Source organism: Nannospalax galili, unplaced genomic scaffold (genome assembly GCF_000622305.1).
Source record: "Nannospalax galili isolate Female #2095 unplaced genomic scaffold, S.galili_v1.0 scaffold411, whole genome shotgun sequence".
Taxonomy (NCBI): domain Eukaryota; kingdom Metazoa; phylum Chordata; class Mammalia; order Rodentia; family Spalacidae; genus Nannospalax; species Nannospalax galili.
Genome location: NW_008329714.1, coordinates 269,400 through 294,738, shown reverse-complemented (window position 1 = coordinate 294,738; position 25,339 = coordinate 269,400). Strand labels below are relative to the sequence as shown.

The window sequence follows — 25,339 nt, the reverse complement described above, 5'->3', positions numbered from 1 at the left end:
CTTCCCAGGCCTGTTCTGTGCCAGGTCCTATGTGGACACTGCCCACCAAAGGCCTTTCTGGCCCCCTCCTGAGGAGGCCCTCTGGGTTGCCTAGCCTCTCCCTGAGCTGGGCTGTGCCTCCCAGTGTGGGAAGACCTTACATCCAACTGTAGCTTTCTTCCACTAGCCCTAGTTCAACTGCTCCTCCACCGTGGGACAGGGAGCACAGGTATCACCCCCTCGGCCAGTCCTTCTCCTGGCATACAGAATGACCCGGATCTAAGGCACAGAGAGCTGTAGCTCGCCCCAGCAGGCAGATGGAGGGTACTTATGGTCTCAAAACTGCGTATTCTTCTCATTCCACAGGAGAGCAGTGGTGCCTCAAACCCTGCTGCCCAAACTCTGAAGCAGTGCTAGTTGTAGTGCAAGGCTTGACTGACTTGGTGCAAGGGTGGCAACACTAGCATGTGTTGCCACATACACACGCACATACACGGCTCAGACTGACCAGGCTACATATCAAGGTCCCAATTCTTAGCCATACCAGAGCACCATTCTTATCCATGTCCAGCACTCACACAGCTGCCTCTTCCTACATCTCTAACCAACAGAGACCTCTAGCTCCCACTGTCTTAAGTGAAACTTGTTCCCTAAAGGACAATCCTGGCTGGGCATCTTGGTAAGGAGCCAGAGTCCAGGCTTACCACATCAGGAGCAAGACTGGGAGGAAATATTAAGGACCTGACAGCAAGACAGGCCCAGGATGCATGCCCACCTCCACCACAGGGTCACTGTCATGGAGAGCATGTTTTTTCATATGGCTTAAGGGAGACGTTATCCAGAAGTCAGTAGCATAGTCAGACTCAGTAGCAGTCAAGCCTCCTCTCACAACTCTCTCATGTAACATGGGCATCAGCACCCTGCAGAACTCCGTGGTAGACTCCATGGTGGACCACCTAGATGCTGGCCTGAAGGAGGCTCACGTGGAAAGAAGTTCAAGAATCAGTGTTTATATAACAACAACTTAAGCATTTTATTTATTCATTAAGCTTTTCAGTTTCTTGTATCACAATGGAATGATGAGAAAACAAGAACAACAAAAACACGAGTCTTTGCGAATCTCTGACCGAGAGCAGAGACTTCAAGGCAATTGGAGCATTGGGAAGCTCGACACAAACAGTTGCGACGTCGGACTTCACCTGGGCCGGCTGTGCCGGGAAGGAGGGGAGGTGGAATGGTGAGAAGGTGGCACAGTTGTAAGCTGTCCTTGGCAGTTCTGACCCAGGACTGACATACACATGATCTGCATGGACCATACTGTGGGATCTCCAGGTGCCCCCAAGGCACCTGGCCACATGACCCTCTGCCTACCCCAAGTGCCTGGAAACTCTAGAAGTGCCAAATGGACCCTGAAGCCCACTGTGCTGGTGGCAGCAGGAGAGGGCAGAGCAGGCTACCTGCTCAGGGCGTGAGCATCCAGGGAGTGGCCAAGGCTTGTCTGGGAGACTTCCTTAGCATAGGTGCAGGTGGTGAAGGTGGCGGTGGCAGCAGGCATGTCCCTCAGGTGGTGAGCAGGCCAGGTAGGCATGCAGGCCTCCTAGAGCTTCACGGTGCCAGGGGGCAGGCTGTCGTTGCAGAGTCGGTAGTAACGCAGGTCGTTGACCAGCCTGTGCACATTCTGCGTGAACGAGGGCAGGTCCTGAAAGGCAGGGGCAAAGCTGTGTAGCCTGGCTCTTGCAGGTCCTACTTGACTCCCAACACCCTAAGCCATCCATCTACCAGCAGCCCCACATCTGAACTCCAAATGTGTTTTCTATCTATGCAAACATTTTAAAAGAACCCAAGTCCCACAGGCAAAACACGAGTGGAGGGTGGGAAGAACATGACCTCACAGGCCAGGTACTGTTACAAACAATCAGGCATCGGTCCCTGCACCACAGCCTGCAATGCAGGGCTATCTTGCAGGTCAGACAAGAGAGAGGGAAGGGTCTATAGCACCAGCCTGCCTGCCCCTTTGGCTGTCCTCCCCTTGCCCTGGCCAGTCACATGACAGTCCTTCCTGCATGAGTTCCAGGCAGCCCGTGTAAGCTGAGTGGCACCTGAGTTGAAGAACATGCACAGCCTGGCTCCATAGCTGCCCTGCCGGGAGCAGCAACCAGGAAACCATGCCAATGGTGAAGGAGGGAGTCCCTCACAGCTTGATGCCTGAATACCATGTTCCACTGTGGTTCCCCCCGTTTCACGTGGGATAGCTATGCAGGTTCAAATGTGGAGAACGAAACAGTACACATAACGCCATCACAGACATGACTCGTGAGTGCCAAGGTGATTGTTTTGCAAACTCTGATGGGCCTTCTAGTTCTCCTGCACTGTCTTCCTCTTCAGGAACTCAGCTCAAAGCTACCTCCACCTCCAATGACACCAAGTGGACACTGCCTGCTCTGCCTTAGCTGACCTGGTCAGCACCTCTGCCGAGTTCTCAAAGTACCCTAGGATCTGCCTGTTGGCTCTGCAGCCACAACACCCGTCTTGGACCCTGCTCCTTGCCTCTAACACTTTCAAGTTTCCTAAGTGCCCACTACCCACTGACCTAAGTCTAGGTCATCTAAAAAATGGAGTGTACAACTGCTCCTCAGAAGGTGGTTAGAAGAGCAGGAAGTGCCAGGCACAGTATGGCCCATAGAGTGCTGTGGTCTGTCTCCCACGAAAGTTTGACACAGACAAGGACTGGTGCCCAGTGCCTAGCATGAGCCCAGAAATGCAAGTTCATGAGTAAATGAACAGATGAATACAGGGAACAGATAAACTGATTCATTTCATCCTCAAAAAAACTAGTGTCAGGCATGGCAGCACACACAATCATAGCACTTGGGAGGCAGATGCAGGCAGATCTCCTTGAGTTTCAGGCCAGCCTGGTCTACAAAGTATATTCCAGACTACTCAGGGCTCCATAATGAGGCCCTGTCTTAAAGAAAAAGAAAACTAAGTCTGAGGCCAAGCTGAGTCTACATTGCAAGTTCCAGTCCAGCAAAAGCTACATAGCCAGACTATCTCAGAAAAACCAAACCTTTTTAAATCAGTAGCTCCCAAATACCAAACCAGAATTCCCTTGGAGGAAGCAAGCCCATCTCTCACTCTTCAACATAGAGCTCGGGGGAGTCTGATGAATAACTGGATTTGGCACTGCTGCACTAACCAGGAAGTTGACCACTACTGATGTCACTGGAACCCAATCATGAAATGTTAGGTGATGATCTCTAGGAAATGGAAGAAAAACTACTCAAGTGGCTGAAAGAGAGCAGGACAGAGCAGAGCCCCCCACCCCCCAAAGGAAGCCTCCAAGAAAAGGCAAGCAGGACCTGAATCTAAGAAAGCTTCCTGGGGCTCCTAAGCAAGTGAAGGAGAGAGTGACTCGATCCTGGCAGCAGTGACCAGAAACCTGAGCCCAGGATGGCTCCTCTGGCACAAAAGTACAGAGTACCCAGAGAGCATGGGAGAGGAAGTATGCTCTATTCTCCCACCAGGGGGTGAGAGGGGCAGCACTTTATTCCAAAAGGCCTACTGGGCAAAGAGCAGAGATATGGGCACCTGATACAAAAAAAAGAGGGAAGACCCAAAGACAGGGAGGGCAGCATGAGGCAATGATGGCCCCAAGTACACCCAGAACCATCAGCACCCCAATTCTCCCACCTGACACTGCCCCCAGGGGGCATCAATGGGACAAAGGGCTTGCTTCTTTGAGGAGTCTGAACAGGTCAACCAAACTGTGCTAGGGTTGAACTGGAAGTTATCAGGGCAGCTCAGCAACAGCGTCACCTCTGGGGACCCAGAGTGGTACCAATCATCTCAGCCTGTCTTCAAGTCTGGACAGAAGGGCAGCATGGTGGCTTCTAGAACACTAAAGGTGCTGGCTCTGAAGGAGGACTCTAGACTTAGGCAGAGGTATATGCTGAGGGGGTGGGATGTGGACAGAGAAGCCAAGCCAAAGCGTGGCCTGCTAAGGCCAGGACCTGGGGTCTCAGTGGCTAAGACACAAAACACAGGAGCTTCAGAAGCCCAGGCCAGGGAAAAAGAGTATGCCCGCCACTCTGCCGTAGCACTGAGTAACCCAGGAACTGATGTCATGCTACATGCCTAGATGGGCCCCTCACTGAACAGATGGCAGGCCTGAAAGCCCACACATGCCTTTCCTGCAGCCTGGCCTTCTCTCCTCACCCGATCCATCTTGAAATTCCGCCCCAGCACATTTTTCTGATTGGCATCCACACCATCACAGCTGGTCAGGAACTCTGGGAGGAAGGCTGCAAAGAAGCCATCAAAGTCGACAGAGGCCATGTTGTAAATGGCAATGCCAATCTCCTCTTGTAGAAGGTCGTGGGACTTATGAACCAGGACCTGGAGCAGCACATTCACGAACTGGAACAACATAGTGGTCCGGAAGATCTTCTGCAAGTAGAGGTTCAGGAACATGGGCCAAGAGGCTCACTCAGGCCCCTTGGGCTGCTCTGTGCTCAAAGTGCTCCCCAGGGTGTAGCAAGGGAGTTAGACTTGGCCCAGGACTCCTGGATAAAGAATCTTTTCAGGTGAGCTAGGCACTTACCTTGTGGTATAGTTTCTGCTTGGTGTTCAGAGTTTCCAAGTAAAAGAGATTTTGTTTGAACAGGTGGATGTCAGGCTGAAGAAAGGACTGTCCAAAAGCCTGGGGAATAAGACCATGATTTAATAAGTGGCATCTAAGCTTCCTCAGAGCAAGTCCTTCTGGGGTCTCCATCCCATGAATGCTCCTCATTCAGTGGCCACGGCAAGGCAACCGACTCCAATCCCCTGGATCCATCTGGGTAGACCTCTGCAGTACACCTCTTGTGTCTTAACACCTGTGCCTTCCCCATGAGCCTCATTTCTTACTGCCTTCTTATACCTTTTTAAAGACACCTCTAGAATCCCTTCATGGAACCCATCTCTAAAGCAATAAGCTTGTAACACTAGTCAGGGCCTTGGCAATCTCAGCAAATACCACAGCCTGCTAGCTTCCTTATGCCAGTCAACCCCCTCCAGAGGCTCTCCTGCTCCTAACACCCAAGTCTCACAGGCCTCAAGTCCTCAGAAGTTCCTTCTCAAAAGCTGCATCTGCCTTGGGGTTGAGTAACAGCACATTTTTAAACCACCTTAGAATGTTTGGGTGTAAAAGTTACTGGTTCAAGAAGCAAATTAACACTTGTCTCCCAACACAAACTTCCCTGCTCCAGTAGAAAGTGACCACGGGGACAGGGGAGGCTGGTGGCCTGTAGGAAACCTCCCTATAGTAGTGGCTACTCCACTTCTGGGCCACTCAGCCATAAGGGAACCACGTAATCCCTGATGCACTGATGGGACCTTCAAGATGACCTTAAAGTCAGGGCTACTGAAGCTGAAGAGTGAAGCTCTGAGCCCTGACACTGCAGGATTCAGACCAACACAGAGCACCACCACAGTCAAAGTGGGAGTCACTTCCCTTGCTTTGAAATGTCCCCTCACACTGACTGACTTTGTCTCAGTCTCCACCCTGGTCATGGCAATGAACCACTGCTCATTTTCTGTCCCTATAGTTGTCCTTTTCCATGTCACCTGATGGATCACAGGGTAGAGTGTACGATTATACAGTAATATGTCCCTTCTTATTTTTGAGTAGTGGCCTATCTGTTCCAGTGGATTTATCTATTCACAGCTGATGAATATTCTACTTTGGGTCAATTATGAAAACAGCCACAAGCATCTGTGTACAGATTGTATGAAGAGATGTTGTCATTTACCATTGGGAAATAAACTTGGTAGTCCTAGGTCATATGCTCAACTATGCATTTAACATTCTAATAAACTGTAAAACCATGCAACTTTTTCAAAGTGACTGTTATGAGCCCTGAGTTGGTGACCAGGCCTCAGAGCCAAAGAAGTCTTATAAGCGAGGACAAAGTTTAAGAGGGAGGAGGCTGGAGAGATGGCTCGGTGGTTAAGAGCACTGACTGTTCTTACAGAAGACCCGGGTTTGATTCCCAGCACCCACATGGCAGCTAACAACTGTCCGTAACTCTAGGTCCAGGGGATCTGAGGCCTTCTTCTGACCTCTGTGGGCATTGCACGACATGGGTGCACTTACATACATGCAGGCAATAAACTCATACACATAAAATAATAAAAAAAAACGATTAAAAAAAAAAAAGAGGGAGGGAGGGAGGCAACAGGGGACCAAATATTCAAACACTCTAACCCCAAACCCTTGATGGGGCAGGAGGCTGAGAGACAGCGTTCCTCCCAGTATGGTGAGGAGCCAGAATGGTCTTTAAAAATGCAGACAGCTGAGCTCTTCAGAGACGCCTAGTTAATGTCCTGTAATGAAGTCCCAGGGAGCTGATACAAGTGCTGTCTCTTCTTTTTGTGAGACAGGGTGTATTGCTATGCAGTCCAAGCTGGCCTGGAACTTGTGGTCTTTCTGTCTCAGCATTCCGAATGCCAGGATTACTGTTGTGTGCTATTGCCACAACCTGTACACATTGCTACTAAATGAGGGGAATGGACATTTATCACGTGTCTACTAGTTCAGAGTACTTAAGTATGTTGTCTCATTTACCTCATAATAAATCTGTGAAACTGGCAGTACTTTAGGGATCCCACTTTAGGGATGAGGAGCTTAAGACCCCCAAGAAACAAATTAACTTCATATACACTAACAGACAGAACTGAGCTTCAACCCCAAAACTGTGAAGCTTCAAAGCCAGTTACTTGCTGCCATGGACAGGTTATAAGAGGTAGGACCGTATGTCAGAGAAGAGCCCAAGGGACAGTCAGCCAAGGGATGCAAGTGGCACTGACAACAAGGCCCATCTGTTCTCAGGTCACACTGCAGCTTCACAGGTACGCCCTCCACCTTACCTGCATGATGGCACTAAACTGGGGCTCATTCTCCATCTGCTCCTCAGCGATACCCCTCTGCACACTAGCCAGGATGGTAGACTTGAAGAAGTACCGCCAGTTGTGATGGAGTGTTCGGAAGAGGAGCTCAAATAGCTCAGCTTTCACATCCGGGGAAGGGCGCTGTGGAGACACCCACACAAGTTTGCACCTTCCCTTTATGCAGCTTGAGGGACTCCTGGACTGTGCAGGCCACCATGGAAGCCTAACAGATGCCAAGTAACAGTCCAGTGTCCACATCTCACTGACACTTCTGACACTTCCTGTGAGGGGGCAGTTCACCCACAAGTGCTTCAGCAGACAGGTCCACACTTCAGACAAGGGTCAGTACTAAGAGGCTCTTTTTCTAATGAATCACTCAACTTTATATACTAGGAAGAAAAGCTGAAGGCAGAGGAACAGTAAGAATGTGGATTTTTCTGTCCAAAAGAGAGCCGGTCTGAATGATCCTATCTCCTAGGTTGTGGCAGTCCCTCTCCCAGGATGAATAGGGTGCTGACTAACCTGCTGGTTTTATGCACCCCCGGGGAGGCTAAGATAGTAAGGTGCCTTGGAAAGCAGCTCTGCTCTCCCAGAGGGGCCAGTCTGAAGGGCACTTAGGAATCCCAGAAATCAAAGCTAAAGAAGGCCTCCTAGTGGAGGCAACACGCTATGCTAGCTGCTGCCTGGCCCAGCTACAAATTCTTGCAGCCAGGATCAGGGTTCTGAGAGGGTGGGGGCCACTGAAGCATGATTTCCTAACTTAAGATCAAATCTCCCAAGTCACCAGGGAGCACACAGGTCACATTATTCCTAATGTCTCTGAAGTTGACTAAGAATTAAAAGGCTTCTTTTTTGCTTTGTTTTGTTTTTGTTTTTGAGGCAGGGTCTTATTGGTTCACTGTAAGTCTCTCCTGATTGGCCTTCAAGTCAGAGAGATATGCCTGCCTTTGGCTCCAGAGTGCTGCAATTAAAGGCATGTACAGCTATGGCCACCCAACTTGATGTCTTCATCAAATTCAAAAGCATAAGCTCTAGATATTTTTAATCCACCCATGAACTTAATTAAATTGATATCCAAGGTTACAAGCTTCCATGACTGTAACCTGCTGCACAGGGCTGGACTTCCATCTTAAAAGATCAGCACTACTTCCCTGTTACCATAACATCCAGGTTACATCCCTATTATTCTGGATCCTATCATGCTGACTGCCTGTCTTTTTTGCTTACCTAGCACACTACAAATTCTCTGCATGTTAGCAAGAACTTACCTTGCATCTTGAGACCAGGAATGCTTTAGTAGGACTGAAAACATTGCTGTAGAAAACTGCACATTCTCTAATCAAACACAGGAGACTGACCTCAATTACCAGCCCACCCTATGATGACTAATCTGCCAGACTTACACTAGAGTAGTTCTGATTAGCTTCATCAACCCAAAAAGACTACCAAGCCAAAGGCATTCTTTTGGAGGGAGAGGGGAAATCTACTTATAAGAGCATTTTTTTAAAAACTCAAAAAAAAATGGACTTTAAAACGCAATGCATTTTTCCTTGAAACTTTTCTCTCTGGTGAGGAAGCATCACAGGTGAGCTCCCTAGCCTCACCTACCTCAGCAATAATGGGGTACACCTGCTCCATGCACAGGGCAATGATGCTGGGGAGAAATGGTTTGAACACCTGGCCTGGCTCCTGTACCACCACCTGCAGGATCTTCAGAAACTTCTCTACCACCCTGCAGCCAGTGCTGCCCTCATGGAGGATGCTCTCAGCCAACTGCTCTCTGCAGGCAGAAGAAAGCCAATGAGATAGCTCAGCAAATGCTTCTCCACAGACCAGCTAGTCCCATGCTTCGCAGCCAGGCCCTTGACTCTGAAAAGACTGGGCAGCAGGTGCATGGTTACCTGGTAAACATGTTGAGGAAAGTCTGTATGATCTGTTCAGTGAAAGGCACGCCCATCTGTACTCTAAGGCCTCGAAATAAAGTGAGGAAGAAGCTCAGCATTTCATCAGTCACATCTAAACGAAAAGACAAGGCAAACTGTCAGCGCTACATACACAGGGACCAGCAGACCCCTTGGTTGATCAACTTTCTTTTGCAACCTGCACTGTCATCTCTCTAATGCTTCCTGAAAGAAGAAATGTCCGTAACACTATCAGAGCCAATGATGAAAAATGGGAAATGATTAAGGCCTGCTGAGAACATAGCTCTGGTCCTGGGAACCACTGCCTGATTGTTCACAGTAGGAAATGGAGGTTGTCTTGTCCTGAAGACTCACGTACTGCCCAGCATCCACACCAGTCAGATTTCTCTCTGTGACCAATCATCCCTACAGGGGGTCAAGGTTAAGTGGCTGAAAGTGGAAAACAAGTGGCAATCACGTTACAGTGCCCTAGGCCACTGGATGGACTAATTGCAGAAAATATTGATTCTGGTTAATGTGGTTCCACATCCAGATCGCAACATCATCTTACATGGTACATTCTGGCTCTTACCACACACAATCTACTTCCAACAGGCAATCTGTGCCATCTATATTGCTGAAGAAGTCCCTGACGCCTCTTGTAACACTAGTAAGTTTCCTGTAAATGCTTTCAGGAGAGCTACACAGCAGCTCCTCTGGCAGTGACAGTGGAGTGGAGGGAATGACCTCTACCAAATGCGCTAAGTAAATAGCACTAATCTGAAAAAGTCTCTTGCCTCTCTTGCATAATACCGACTCTCTCATCCACTCATCTTCCCTACCTGGGGAAAGCAAAGGCTTACAAAAGGAAAACCAGGCAGGAGGCTGCAAGCAATTCTATGTCACAGGACAGATGTCAGGGCTCACACTGAGAGCTCTGCTCACTTTTCCAGACTCTCCAAAGACAGCACAGCACATCTCTCTGCCTTCAGCTACAGGCTTCCTTCACTGAGCACAGTCCAGACCTGCTTGCTCTGACTTGGCATGCTCTACAGATCTAAACAAGCACTCTGGCCCTTGTAAACACCATCCACCCATAAAGGCCTCCAAGTCAGTTCTTACCTGACTGATGGATAAAAGCTGGAAAAAGGGCCAGGGAGACCTGAACTGATTCCTGCAGCGACTGGTAGCAGATCTGTCGGGACTTGGTGGACTCCCCAGAGATATTCTCCACAATATCTTCCAAGACACTAAGTGTCTGATGGATAATCACTTTGGCTGCAAATCAAAATGAAGCTACAGGTTATGTGCTGTCTGAAAACAGAGCACAGAAATAGGGAACACACAGGGAGGGGAAGAAACTTGCAGAGGGAGGAACTAGGGAGACAATCACACACAAACAGAGCTTCTCTCTGTCCCAATACATAATGGCCCCACCCCTGCGCATCTTTATCGTTTTCTTTTTCCTTTGTTTTCTTTTTGAGACAGGGTCTCCCTGTAGCCCCAGCTGGCCTGGAACTCACTATGTAGACCAGGCTGGCCTCGTATTGTTCTTTTTCCTTTTTACCTTCAAGACTCCAGTTATCTGCAGGCTTGGGTTTATGCCTGTGTTTCCTTTACCCACTATAAAAAAGGTTAGGTATATAGATGTAAGCAAAACCATGATGGTGGGCTGGAGATGTAGGTTAGTTGGTAGAGTGCTTGGCTAACACACACAAGGCCCTGGGCTCAATGGCCAGCACTACATAAAAACCGAGTGTGGCAGCACATGCCTGTAATCCCAGCACTCAGGAGACAGCATGATCAGAAGTTCAAGGTCATCCTCAGCTGTAGAGCTGAGTCTGAAGACAGCCTGGGCTCCATGAGACCCTGCCCACTTCTCACACAAAACACCAACCAATGAAACAAAAATCCTCTAACCTGATGAACAGACTGATGAGAAAACAAGTTCCATAGGCAAGAGAACACACACGCAGAAGAGACTCTCTCCTCCAACTATAGATAGCACCCCAGACTGCTGCTAATTCATAGGCACAGCCTACCATATAATGTAACGGTGCTGGGATGAGGAATAAATTGCCTGATCAATCCTTGGCCTATCAAGCTTATAGCTTGATTTTATTTATAGTTTTATACAAATATATATACATAGAGGCAATATACCTAATTCTAACAATATATTGACATATGATTTCACATTATGATTCTATACAACATACAAGGAAAATGGTGGCAGTCACCAGTCAACAAGGGAAGATCCCTGGCCATGAACTGCAGAGGGCAGTGGCTGGCTTATACCTGGGCAGAATCTTAGTCAGGACCAATAGCCCCACTTTTGTTAGAAGTGATGATGATTGCAAGGTTCTAGCAGGACATTGGGCATACAAGGTCCAGGAAGGGGAAGCTGTGATTGTTCTGCATGAGTGGAGGAGACCCCTTGGCTCAGTTGAGCCTGGTAGGGTCAACCTTGATGATCTCCATAGGCTGAGCAAGAGCAAGAGTTGGAGAGCCAGCATCAAAGGTGTAGCATGCTCTGGGCTGAACTCCACAGAGCCCATCAGACCCTGTGGGGGCTGAAGCCTCAGGCAGTGGGAGATGTGGCAGAAAGAAGACATCCTTGGAGGTGCATGGGATTAGCCTTGGACCCTGAACTCTACTAGCTAAGTCCTGTTTTCCTCACCTGAGACTGTGGGCAGATAATATATCCTCAGCATAGGACTGAGGATAGAAGACAATGGCTGACAATAAGCCTGGCCACTAAAGACTGGTCACTGTGATACAGGAAAGCAAACAAAAGGCACACTCACACCACTGATAAGGAACCACTCCAAACTACACAAGTACAGAGACTTTGATAAGGCCCAGAATCGACAGGGCAGAGTACAAGAGAACAGTTGGGGGCTGGGGGTGGAGGAGGTGGGAGGAACCAATGGAGTCAAGAGACAAAAATCTTACCTGTCTGATACTGGAGGAAATTAAAATAATGACCAAGGTTTATTTATCAAAACACAAAAAGAAACTGAAAGTGTGTGACACTAAAAGAAAAGAAAACGGGCATATTATAAAACCCATTGTAGCCAGGCATGGTAGTACATGCCTGCAATCCCAGCACTCAAGAGGCTGAGGCAGGAGAATCAAGTTTCAAAACAGTCTGAGCTATACAATGTGATTCTACCTAAAATAGTAATAGTGATAATGGTGATAATAAAATATACAAAAAAATAAGATAATCCCAAACTGTTAAAAACCATGAATAAGGCAAAAGCTAGTATAAAGCCCCGGATTTGAAGCTACTCAGACCCAGACTTCTGACTCCACTACTTTCTTGGGAGCCCTTAGCAACTTCCACCTGCCAGGCCTTGGGGTACAGGCAGCCTTCGAAGTGACATGTTGCAAGACATTGCATAGAAGACAATGGGGCAAATAAATAGAAGTGATGCAGAGAAAGCAACATCACTGCACCAAATTTGTTGAGAATGATCAGCTGCAAAAAATTAAGGGAAATTCTACAAGAAGACTCCAAAACTGTGACGGTCACAGGAGACAAAATTGGGATACTTTTCTCTATGAAGGAAAATACATACAAGTGACAATCAAATACAATGTGTGACCTTAAGCTTCAAAAAGGACATTCTGGTAACACTGGGGAGCTTTTAAGGTGTTCTAAATGTGAAGTGGTGTTTGTGACACTGCTGGCCAGTGGTAATGGTGCTTTGGTTAGGAGAACGCCTTGTTCTATATAAAGGTCTGTGGCTTACTATCAATGTCTGGGCTTTTTAAAAGTATGTTGGGTAAAGAAAGCACAAATGTGAGAAAATAGTAGCAAATGGTGAATCAAAAACACTGTGAATCAAAGAGAAAGGCAAGCAACTGCCCGCTTTCTTCTTTTCCTTCCCTTGGAACTTAGAATGAAATCCAGGGCTAGACAGGACAGATAAATCTTATTCTTGCAACTACTCTGAAGACTTTTAAAGCTTTATTTTCCCTAGTCTTTTTGAGACAGGGTCTCCCTGCAGCCCCAGCTAGCCTGGAATTCACAGAGATCCACCTGTCTCTGACTCTGGCTCCTGAGTGCTGGAACTAAAGGTGTGCGCACCACCATGCCCAACTAAAGGTTTTTGTTTTTGTTTTTGTTTTTTTCCTTTTTTTGTCTTTTTGAGACAGGGTCTCCCTGTAGTCCCAGCTCACCCGGAACTCACTACGTAGACCAGGCTGGCCTTGAACTCACAAAGATCTGCCTGCCTCTGCTTCCCGAGTGCTGGGATTAAAGGCGTGCTACACCACGCCCAGTGGCAGGTAAAGTTTTTAAAGTACAAAGCAGAGTAAGGGAAAGGAAACCTTTCTAAACTTTAACCTTACCACTTAAAAATGAGGACAGTGAGATATGCCTGAAGGTCCAGGGAAGGAGACATGGAATCACACACACACTTGGTTTTCAGCTCAGGGCCGGCGCAGTTAGGCAGAAACCATTAGTGCTGCTGCAAACTATGTAGACAGAGGAAGCCAGAAATGCGACTCAGTAGTAGTTCTGCTTGCTCTGCAGTTAAGGCATGGCCATACAGTTTGCCCTAGGCAGTAAAACAACTTCCCCAGTTTACCACATGCCCTTCCTGCCCTGAGCACATGCTGCAGTGACACTCCCCAGCCTGGGGCCTTAGTGACACCTCCTCCCCTATCTGTGTTCAACATGCAGCATGATTAAGACCTAAAATTTTCCTTTGTGTTAAACCACTAAGTTGTTACTAGAGAACATAACCAAGCCTATGCTGACTGACAGAACTACTATGTACAGTAAGGTGAGAAAGCAAACCACTGTACCCTAGCAAGCACAACAGTTGTACATAATCCATGGCAAGCTACTAAACATTCTCGTTTCTTACTTTCCTCGTGGATGAAATCAGGGTAACAGATACCTCTCCTTCATAATCCAATGTGAGAATTAAGAGAATACTTTCTTTTTGAAAAATATTTAGAACTGAACAAACACAAAACTTGGAAGACTGATACTGGAAAAGCTGGATTTGGTGCCAGATATTAAAAACTTGGCAAAAGCCTCACACAGAGCCTGGCCTCAAGATGCCAGCTCCTCTCACCTAGGTGTGTGAAATATATTCACCAACAGCTATCTCTGCAGTGTTGTCTATGACAACTCCCAACAAGAGTACTGTCTTCTTTGCCACTTTCTACTAAAGCTGCTGAGATTTAAAGTTTCCTTTTTCTTCTTTAAATTACTCTTTTCTGAGACTGGAGAGCTGTCTCAGTGGTTAAGAGCACTGGTTGCTCTTGCAGAGGAACCGGGTTTGGTTGCTAGCACCTACATGGTGATTAACAATCAGTCTTAACTCCAGTTCCAGGGAACATACAAGCAGGCAATACACTCATATACATAAAAATTTTTTTTAATTAAAAAATTTGCTACTTTTTCAACAGAGTATATTCACACTCAAGTTATAAAAACAATCTTTTAGGAGCCATGCATAATGGCACATGCCTTTAAATCTCAGTGCTTCAGAGGTAAAGGCAGGCAAATCCCTGTGAGATCAAGCCAACCTAGTCCACGTGGCGAGTTTCAGGCCAGCTAGGGCTTGGTGGGGAGACTGTCTCACAGCAACAACAACAACAACAAAATCTTTAGGAGGCTAGAGAGATGGCTCAGTGATTAAGAACATGTGCTATGCAAGCATGAGGACCAGAGTTCAGGCTCATCAACCACACAACAAGCTGCGTGTACCCCAGGCACAGCTGTAATCCTAGCACTGGAGGATCATTGGAACTTATTGGCTCCCAGGCCAGCTGAAAAAAAATGTGAGCTCAGGGTTCAGAAAGAGACCATGCTTCAAAGGAGTAAGGTAGAGAAAGACGGACGTCCCCCTCTGGCCTCTACAAATACGCAATTATGCACACAATGTGGAGTACAACCCCCCACCCCCGAAACAAACCAAAATAAATACTCTAATTTTTAAAAAAGACTGCTTAGGGGGCTGGAGAGATTGTTCAGCTGGTAAAATGAGATCCTGTGTTCCACCCTCAGAACCCATGTTTAAAAAACCAGGTACGGTGGCACACATTTGTAATCCCAGAGATGGGGAGGTAAAGACAGGCAGATCCCTATGGTGCACTGGCCAGCTAGCCTAGCCAACTTGACAACTTCCAGAGAAATTGCCCCCCCACACACACCAAAAGTGGTAGAAGCACATCTGTAATACCAGCACTTGAGAGGCAGAGGCAGGAGGATCACAAGTTCTAATCTAGCCTGGGCTACTTGAGTTCCAGGTCAGCCTGGGATATTCAGTGAGACGCTATCTCAAACAAACACTGAGTATTTATTACTATTTGTGAAATGTCACAAAGCATTTCTGCTGATATTCAGTGGCACCATCTAATAGTGCTTCATTATTCTTATTGTGAAGATGTAATTTAAAAATATTTTGGTGGTTCCCATGCCTTTACATTTCTGTCCATTTCTTTTATATTTTCAACTTAGTAGCATATACGTTTTTAAAGTATTCCCTTATAATGTTCTGTATCTTTCTGGTGTCTGTTGTGATGTTTCCCCTTTCTTCTCTGATTTTGTTGATTTGGAGTTGCTTTCTTTCTTTTGGTTAAGAGGGCTAGCGGTCTGTCAATCTTTTCAAAGAACCAGCTCTTGGATTCATTGATTCTTTGTATTTTCTTTGTTTAGAGTTCATTAATTTCTGCCCTGATTTTTGTTATTTCTTCTTGTCTGCTGGGTTTGGGTTTCGTTTGTTGTTGCTTTTCAAGTGTCTTGAGTTGCAATGTTAAGTCATTTATTTGTGTTCTTTATAATTTTTTGATGTAGGCAGTTAGAGCTATAAACTTCCCTCTAAGGATTGCTTTCAGTGTGTGGCAGAGGTTTTGTTGTGTTGTATTGTCCTTTTCATTTAGTTCCAGGTATATTTTTTTTTCTTCTTAATTTCTCTTTTGACCCATTCACCATTTAGGAGTGTACTGTTTAATTTCCATGTGTTCATGTGGTGATTAGGGCTTCTTCCAGTGTTGACTGTAAGCTTTATTGCATTGTGGTCTGATAGAATGCATGGAATTATTTCAATCTTTTTGTATTTGTTGAGGTTCGTTTTGTGCCCCAGTATATGGTCGATTTTGGAGAAGGTTCCTTGGGGTGCTGAGTAGAAAGTTTCAGAAGATGGAACTGGTAAAAGAAAGGACCCAGGAGCTCTTCCCAAGCCCATGTGACCCCTGAGAAACAGATCCTCAAATGACTTTACGATGTCATTGTAAAAATAAATGTCAAATGTAAAAACGTAAAAATAAATAGATTTATTTAGGCCAACTATATGGTCTTAAATATCCAAAAGGAAAATATAACCAAAGATTAAAGGGGCCAATATAATTTTTAAGAGTCCATATGTATAGCTATAGGCTACATAACAAGCAACAATGCCAGATAGAAGATACCTTCTTTTGAGTTGTTGGCCAGGGCGGCCCAAGTGTCTCCCAGACAGTAACCCAGCATAGAACTGGGAAAAAGAACAGCAGATCCCAATCTTATCTAAAGAACATTGACAACTGATTGCTGCTAGATGATGAACAGCTGACCTTCCTAAAACAAAGACCTTTAGACAGACTGACTAGATTCACCAGATGGACATGTAGTGGGAACGGCTGGGGGCACCAACAACCCAGTGGACAGTAGCAGGGATGACAGAGTATAAGGGCTCTAGTGGGAGGAGGGAGGGTGCCATCTGGGAAGTGGGCATATAGTTGAATAACACGGTTTGGCATGTTATGTGTGATACACACACACACACACACACACACGTCAACAAAATTTAAAATATGTATTATATTTGAGGAGGAAGCATGGAAAGTTATGTCATATTAATTAGTAGAAGTGATAAACATTACCATTGAAATCTACCCGATGACTTTATAGACATATACAGGCACCAAGGATCCAAGTGCAACCGATTATGACTAGTAATAATTAGATACATACAGATTAGAGATGCATGCGCCAACATCTCAGTGTTAGTAGCAGAAACAATGAGTCTTTCCGCAAAGAACAATATATTCTAAAATGAAATGGAGATGTTTTTTAAAGGTGAAAAACTCATTCAATTTTATGTCTTACAGGGCTTATACTGAGTTCAATATTGTATAACTGTATTAATTCAACTGTGAACCTAGAAACTTGCAGCCACTTGTGAAAGAGATGTACTCTTCCTCTGGAGTGTGTTACTGAATATGTTAAAGCTGTAATGAAATGCTTCTTCTATCACATAGTTATTAAAAATTTTAAAAAATGATAAAAAGTGTCATATTACACACACAAAAAAAATTTTGGCATTTGCTAAAGAGAAAGAAAAAACCTGAGAAAGAAGAACAGTAGGAGACAGGTATTACTAAGGGAGAAATGGATAAAAGTAGGGTTATTTAAATGGGAGCGGGGAGGGAGGGTTACACAAGGAACCTTGGGCAGGGATAAAGGGAAAGAAGGAGCTCAAAAGAAGCGGGACCATAGGAAATGGTATTATCAAGGGAGAAATGGGGAAAATGGGGACACTTTAAACAGGGCAACAATAGTGGAAGGGTGAGAGAGAGAGAGAGAGAGAGAGAGAGAGAGAGAGAGGAGAGGAGAGATAAATAATGACTAGCTAGTTTTAAAAAATTACACATATCTCTATATGAGTCCAGGTGCATAACTAAAGGCTACATAACAAGAAACACTGCCAGACAGTAGAAACCTTCCTCTGAGTTGTTAGCCAGGGTGGTTGAAAAGACTCTCAAAATTACACCAGCTATTGCCACAGCCTTTGATTGACTCCTGGAACTTGAAGGTAAGATCCTACTGCTGAGGAAAGAACATACTTCAGACACAGGATTTGGAGCAATGGACCTGGAACTGACCTGGAAGCCACTTCCCATGAAGGCTAGTTCTCATAGCTTTGGAGAGCACTACGAGGGTGCTGAGGGAAAATATGAATCGATGGTCCAACGTGGGGTCTCTCCCTCTCCTCGTGGGTCGTTGGCCACCGTTCCACAAGGACAAAGGGAGCAGATGCAACGAACGGGGTCAGTACGGCCAGTGAGCACTGATGGAAGAAAGCCCTTCCGGGGAGGCAGGTTCAGTGATACAAACAGCTCCAGACTCAGTGAAACAGCTCCGTTTATTCAGTGGGGGTTAGAGAAAATATAGTGTGGAGGCAGTAGCCAATGCTTCAGCTGATAGGTGCTCACAGTATGCTTTATTTACAGGTGGCAGCAGTCTCCTATCATCCGACTACTGGGCAATGCTTAATTATCATATGGAAAAAACCTGGGGATAGTTTTCACTCCAGGTAACTATGCCAAAGGTCATGTTCCAAATAAGGTCAGACATCCGTGCTTGGCAGCACTTTCCAGGTAAGTCAGGAAGAGAGCAGGAGGCCCCCTGCTGAGAAGGGGAATCCTTCCATATGGTGCAGAGCCACTTAGAGCTATCCGGACATGGAGAACTACAACCCTAGCAGCAAGGTTTCCCAAATGGAGAAGTGTCATCATAAGCCTTAAGAGCCAACTCATCTATCTCGGGGGAATCCAAAGTTTGATAATTGACCATGACCTGCTTGGTAGTAATTTTAGCAATGGTAGTAATTTATCGGCGAAGAAATTGTATGAAACAGGGAGCAAGCATCAAAATGACACACAGCATGATCAGGGGGCTAACAAAGGGTAGGAGCCATGAAAACAAGGGGTTACTAAACCAACCTAATTGTTCGGTGGGTTGAAAGCTCCTGGAATGCGCAGTTTGTGAGTACACCCTCTCACCAGGAGGGTAGTGGCAGCTTTGCCTTTAAGCCATCCCACCCTTGAGGATCGGCAGGCTCTCCTCTTTTTCCTCCTCTTATTTTCGGTCCAAGTCTTTACGTGGGACCGTTAAAGACGAAGGAGCAATTGAGGCTTTCTGATCAGGGCTACCCCCTGATGTTAGCCAAAGGATCTTAGCCCTCTTAATGGACCCCGACTGCCCGCACGGGTATAGACAAGACCCCATATCTATACATCTTTCTAATGCAAAAACCCGGTAACGCAATGACCAGTTAATTGCTCTTAGAGCGGTCGCCGGATCTCTTAAATTTGCGGGCAGGCTTGTGCTGTGGCCTACGTGGAATCACCTGACGTTTGATCCCAGGCATGTTCCCCTAGGAATCAGCGTTTCACCGCCCCCCTTTTCCTTTTCTATCTTGAACAACACCCCTAGAAACAAAATCCCCAAGTTCTAATGGACTTTTATACAAGCTTTAAAGTCAACTTCTAAAATAACAAACTTCTCTAATCTGTTTTGTTATCTTGTCCCCGGGGTGCTCAAGCCCAAGCTAAACTAGTTAGGTAAGAATTTAAATAACTAGCCTCTAAGGAGCACTTAAAGAATTTAAGGTGGCTTGTGCCATACAAACAAAAAGATTTTTAAAAAGCCATTTTTTTTCCGTAAACCTTTTCCTGGGAAAGGGGCTCATCAGAGGACCACCCCATCTCTCTCTCTCTCTTTGCTTTATCTCGGTTATTGCCTTCGCGAGGGTCTGGATACGGTTTTCAGGCAACTGAAGCCTCTTGGTCAGGGCAACTCCCCGATACTGGCTGAAGGCCCCCTGCCCTCTTTCCGGACCCCGACAGCCCAACTGGGTGTAGGCAGTAACCTTTACAACTATCATAAAAATCTGGTAATGCAGCAACCAGTTAAAAGCCACAAGGACGGTTGCCAGTCCCTTAAATAAGTGGCTAGGCTTGTGCTTGTCAAAGCATCTCAATCCTCCGTGGCAGGCTGCCTCGGGAACGTTGAACACCACTGACAACACTTTCTTTCTTTTCTATAATGGGTAATTCAGCATCACGCCAAAAAAAACCCCAAATTCGCTCCCTTAGAGCCCTACTTAAATCAAGAAGACTTAAGATTTCCCAAAAGGAAGGCTCAAAATTTTGGAATGAAGTATTTTAATTTGCACCCTGGATCCTGTCGGCAGACATTTCTGACCCAGAGGTCTGGACCAATGTTGCCTATCTGGCTCGTAAAAAGGAAATCCAGGAAAGGCACCATTTGCCCCTTTCCTTCCTCCCCATAATAGCAGCCATTCAACGATGCTTAGGAAACCCACCTAAGGCTGAGGAGAATTTACTAGCAGCAGGGGATAATAAAGGGGAGGGTTCAAACAATGAAAAGACCCTAAAGATTGCCCAACAGTAGATTCAATAGCCCTAAAAAACAATGAAAAAGACCCTAAAGATTGCCCAACAGCAGATTCGACAGCCCAAAAAATAAATAAAAAAATCCTGAAGATTTCCCAGTAACACATTCAATAGCCCCCAAAATAAAAATTGACCAAGTCAGGCAAAAACCACCCATCAATAAAAATAACCTTTACCCCCTCTTCCCCCCTACAAATCCTCATGGACTGATTTAACAAACCCGGATGTTAAAACCCAGACTTCAAAAACTCCCAAACATTCCCAGATAAATCCCCCTCCCCCTTCACCACCGCCAGCGCCACCTGCTGCGCCATGCCCCACATTGGGCACCAGCTGTGGGGTCACTCCCTCTCCTCGTGGGTTGTTGGCCACCGTTCCACGAGGACAAAGGGAGCAGAAGCGACGAATGGGGTCAGGACGGTCAGTGAGCACTCATGGAAGAAAGCCCTTCCGGGGAGGCAGGTTCAGTGATACAAACAGCTCCAGACGCAGTGAAACATCTCCATTTATTCAGTGGGGGTTAGGGAAAATATAGTGTGGAGGCAGTAGCCAATGCTTCAGCTGATAGGTGCTCACAGTATGCTTTATTTACATGTGGCAGTAGTTTCCTATCATCCGATACCGGGCAATGCTTAATTATCATATAGAAAAAACCTGGGGGTAGTTTTTACTCCAGGTAACTACGCCAAAGGTCATGTTCCAAATAAGGTCAGGCATTTGTACTTGGCACTTTCCAGGTAAGTCAGGCAGAGAGCAGGAGGCCCCCTGCTGAGAAGGGGAGTCCTTCCATATAGTGCTGAGCCCCTTAGAGCTATCCAGACATGGAGGAATACAACCCTAGCAGCAGAGTTCCCCAACAGTCCAACACCAGCTTCAAGACCAAATACCCACATCAATGGCCGGCACAGCATATGACAAAAGTGCAGCAGTGGGACTTTTATCTTGGGGGCAATCAACAGCTACCTAATTGGACTTAAAGCCCACTCAATGGGAGGAAACTCAAGTGTGGTACTGTGAACATAACCAAATATACATGGCTGGAGTGGTCATAGATCTTAGAGAAAACCCCAAGACTGTCACATCCCTAATGTAATTTCTTACTATGTACAAATTATGTAACCTTATATTTACAGAAAAATATTCCAGTCACTACTCCCTAAGGCTCAGGGAACAAAGAACAAGGATAAAGAAGAGGACACTAATGAATCTTTCAGTTCTCATTAATGAAGCTCCCTCATACAACAGAGGGCCGCAAAAGGTCACAAATGGCCAAAGGATAGAGATTAAGAGTCTGCAGAATGCTGATCCTTGGACAGAACTTCTATATTAAACTTCATCCACCCAGGGCTCAGGGACCATCTCGGAAGAGGGGGTGGAAAGATTCTAGGAGCCAGGGAGGAGGTCTATGACCATATGGAAACAGAGTCCTACAAGCTCCTGGAACTTTGCTCATATGATTCTATGGCAATGATGTCAGCATACACAAGTCCCATGCAAACTCAGGTAGACAAAAACCCAGCACAGAACTGGGAAAATGAACAGCAGAGCCTAATTTTAGCTGAAGAAATACTGACAACTGATTACTGGTAGGTGAGGAAGAGCTGATCTTCCTAAAACAAGGGACTCCAGATAGGCTGGCTAGACCTCAGTGGATGGACTTGCACTGGAGAACGTCTGGGGACACTGACGACACACTGGGCCTTAACACGGATGACAGAGTATACAGGTTCCAAGGGGGGTAGGGGGCAAGGGGGCGAGTACTGGTGGGGACAGGGGTATAAAGATGATTAAGATTGAGATGTTCCTAGGGCTGGAGAGATGGTTCAGCAGTTAAGAGCACTGACTGCTCTTGCAGAGGACCTGGGTTTGATCCCCAACACCCACATGGTGGCTAACAACCATCTGTAACTCCAGTTCTGGTGGAACCCGATGCCTTCTTCTGACTTCCGAGGGCACTGCACAACATGGGTACACTTTACACACATGAAGGCAATACACTTTACACATAAAATAAAAATAATATTAAAAAACAAAATAAGATTGAGATGTTCTGTATGAAATACACAGAAGTTCAATGAAAACAAATTTTAAAATATTTTAGTATTTGTTATTTCAGGAACATTTTTCTAAGATAGTTGATTTTTATATATGAATTAGAGTTCTATTGCTGTGTTTTTTTTTCCTTCTAATATAAATAATCATACCTCAAGTGTTATTTGTGAAGATACCAGCTCTTTCAAAACCTCTGAAATATTTGTATTTGGAAAGGATTAAAGCCAATCTCATGAGACAGTTCTTAAGTGGATTTTCTCAGTGCAGGGGAAGCTGCTTTGTACAGGTGCTTTGTACTGGTACAGGTACATGATCACCCAGAGTTCATGGATGAAGTCACCCACAGTGTCTTCCATAGATGTTTTCTTCATGTCTCCAACATCCTCTCCATTTCTACTAACAGAGGGGAGGACTGCACTCAGGAAACATGCTAGCCGAGGTGCCAAATGAATTCATTCCTTAGGGAAGAAGGGTTCCACTGTCTGAACCTGCTTTTTTCTGTTGACCAGCCATGTCATTATGGACAAATGAAGTCACCTTGTACACCTCAGGCACAAATGTCCACACAAGGAGAATGATACCACCTTGTCTAGGCGCTACTTACTGTCATCTAGGGGCACCTTTCTCTGTGGGGCAGCAGCGCTGGGTTTCAGGTTGCGGTAGTCCCGAGAGAGTGCAGAGATGAGGCTGGTGTGGTTGATAGAGCGCAGGGGCCATTGCTGCTCACTCTCAGGGAGGTTTGGCCACGGAAGCAGCAAGGTGTTAGAGAGCGCACGGCAAACCAATACCTGCGCCTAGAAGAGACCCAAAGGCGTCCATCAGTAGTCAAAGAACAACTGAAAGCTGATAGCCAAGTTCAATACAGCATTGGTATCCTGAACACCTTGCCTCAGGCCCTAGCACCTTTCTTATATCCTGCCCAGGTGGGGCCATGATGTACCTTTAGACACTCAGGCAAGAAAAAAGAAAAAGCAGTAACCCCAAAGAACCAGATTCAAAAAGCCTTGCTGGTGTTCACCCTGCCCCTGAATCACAGAGGGCAAAATCCCATTGGATGGCAGTGTAAAAGCAGAGCCATGCTGTCCTGCCTCAGCTTCCCTAGATCTACACTACACAGCTCTGGGGATGCTAGGAAGAGGTTTGTCTTACTTTATCCACTAGGCGCTGAGCAGAGGCATCAGTGATTCTGTTGAACACCTTCTGTACTGCAGGGATGCTAATCAAAAAAACAGGCCGCACAGTGGTGGCTAGTGAGACCAGCAGGTGGCACGCAGACAGCAGCAACTTGTCTTGGACCTGGAAAGAGAAGACATGCAAAATGGTTCTCTACGTCCTCTGCTTGACTGGTATTGGACTTTCCTGAGGCAGCTGCAGTAAACCTGGCTCACGGCTGCCTATTACCACCCATCAAGGCTTTGACTCTACGGTGTTTCCTATGACGACTCCCAGTAAGTCTACTGTCTTCTTTGTGACATCCATGGCTCCCCTACCCTCAGGCCAGCATCAACTTCTTACTGTTCCTTCTTTCTAGGCTCTGGGACCTTTGAATTCAGCTCATCCATCTTAGGGACTCCTCAGAAGCTATTTTAGCACAGAGTGCCCTCACTGGCATGCTGCCAAAGCCTTCCTTTCAAACACAGTGAGAGTCTTCGCCTCACTACTCCGGCTCCTACCAAGCCAAGGTCTCTCTCTGCCTTTCCTTTCTGCATTTCAACTACCAATATCCTATTTCTTTCACTGCAAATGCCTAACAAAATCTTGGTTCCAAGAGCACTATCACTTTCAAATCAGCCAAAGAAAAGTTCTTGAAGAAGGGTTAGGAACTGAACTCAGGCCTGTGCGTTCTAAACACACACTCATGAGCCACAACCCAAGTCCTAAGAAAGCTTTTACAGTTAGGACCAAATACTTGAAGACTGTGATGAATCTACACACCAAAGTGTCAAGGCCTACATAATTATTTAGAAAGGAGATATAGTGGTAATTTCCTAGAATCGCAAACTTTCTAAACTTTTTTATTTTATGTATATGAGTGCATTGACTGCATGTGTGTAGGTGCACCCATGTTGTGCAACGCCTGCGGAGGTCAGAAGAGGGCGTTGGAGCCCCAGGAACTGGAGTTATAGACAGTTGTTAGCTGCCATGTGGGTGCTGGGAACTGAACCCAGGTCCTCTGTAAGGGCAGCCAGTGCTCTTAACTACTGAGTCATCTCTCTTAACTGCTGAGTCATCTCTCCAACCCTGTTTCTAAACTTTAAAAACACTATAATCTTCCCCTTACCCCACAGAATCACAGGACAATGCTATATTGCTGAATGTACGTATGTTACATATTTTATGAATGAGTGCTGGAATTACAAGCGTGTACCATCAACCAGATTTTAATGCAGTACTAGAGGTTGAACCCAGGGCTTCATACATGCTAGGCAAGCATTCCACTAACTGAGCTACATCCCCAGCCCTATTTTTCCCCCAATGAACACAGCCTAAAGTATAGCAACAGTTAGGTAAATTATGGGACATAACTCTTTTATAAATTACAATCATAAACACAACACAAATTTATGGAAGGCAGTGCTAGTGCTGCTCTTGTCAGAAAGGACTCTATGTACTAAAACATGCACTAAGAAACCCCACCTGAATAGTCTCGAACATAAGTTACCAGTCTTCTTGGATGAGAACTTAGTAGAATCTGTCAAATTTTACATGGATATGACCTTTACTCTGCAATTCCACTTCTGAGAACCCCTACCACAGGTCACCTAGCATGTGTGTAGAAAAGTGGACATAAAAGTAGTGCCTTCAACCAGTAAGAAAAATCAAGACACATTCATAAAAGAACCGCACTGGGGAATATGAAAACCTCCAAGTTGTTCCATGCATTTAAAGAAAATAAGGCACATGAGGCATAAACAGCAGTATCTCTATCTACAAACTTCTGTAAAAACACAGAAATATGTCTAGAAAAATAAACAACCAGCTCCAACAGTGCTCACCCTGAAAGGAATGTGTTTCAAAGGATGAGATCAAAGAACAACAAAACACTTTAGTCAATAACTTGAACAGATTATTTTTTTAATATTTTATTTATTTTATGTGTGTGAGTGTATTGCCTGCATGTATGTGGTGCACCCGTGTCGTGCAATGCCGCGGAGGTAAGAAGAGGGCTTGGGATTCCCCTGGAACTGGACTTAAGGACAGTTCAAAGCCGCCACGTAGGTGCTGGGAATTGAACCCGGGTACTCTGCAAGAGCAATCAGTGCTCTTAACTGCTG

The 25,339-nt window shown here is 45.9% G+C and overlaps 1 protein-coding gene across 5 annotated transcripts in view; it reads right to left on the bottom strand.

Annotated features, from left to right (window-relative positions):
- Positions 1 to 987: 987 nt before the first annotated feature.
- The window catches only part of Xpo6 (exportin 6), a 135,532-nt gene continuing 111,180 nt past the window's right edge, over positions 988 to 25,339 (bottom strand). For 2 of the 5 annotated variants that reach the window (XM_008841609.3, XM_008841619.2), the window contains exons 16-24: positions 23,214 to 23,360; positions 22,669 to 22,858; positions 9,930 to 10,085; positions 8,808 to 8,922; positions 8,515 to 8,686; positions 6,886 to 7,047; positions 4,580 to 4,678; positions 4,195 to 4,425; positions 988 to 1,678 (exon numbers count right to left, since the gene is read on the bottom strand). In XM_008841609.3, the coding sequence (XP_008839831.1) occupies positions 1,577 to 1,678; positions 4,195 to 4,425; positions 4,580 to 4,678; positions 6,886 to 7,047; positions 8,515 to 8,686; positions 8,808 to 8,922; positions 9,930 to 10,085; positions 22,669 to 22,858; positions 23,214 to 23,360 (1,374 nt within the window). In that variant the 3' untranslated portion in view covers positions 988 to 1,576. Of the gene's footprint in view, positions 1,679 to 4,164; positions 4,426 to 4,579; positions 4,679 to 6,885; positions 7,048 to 8,514; positions 8,687 to 8,807; positions 8,923 to 9,929; positions 10,086 to 22,668; positions 22,859 to 23,213; positions 23,361 to 25,339 lie in introns of all 5 variants that reach the window. The other 3 variants (XM_008841601.3, XM_017800271.2, XM_008841621.3) reach the window with 2 other exon arrangements.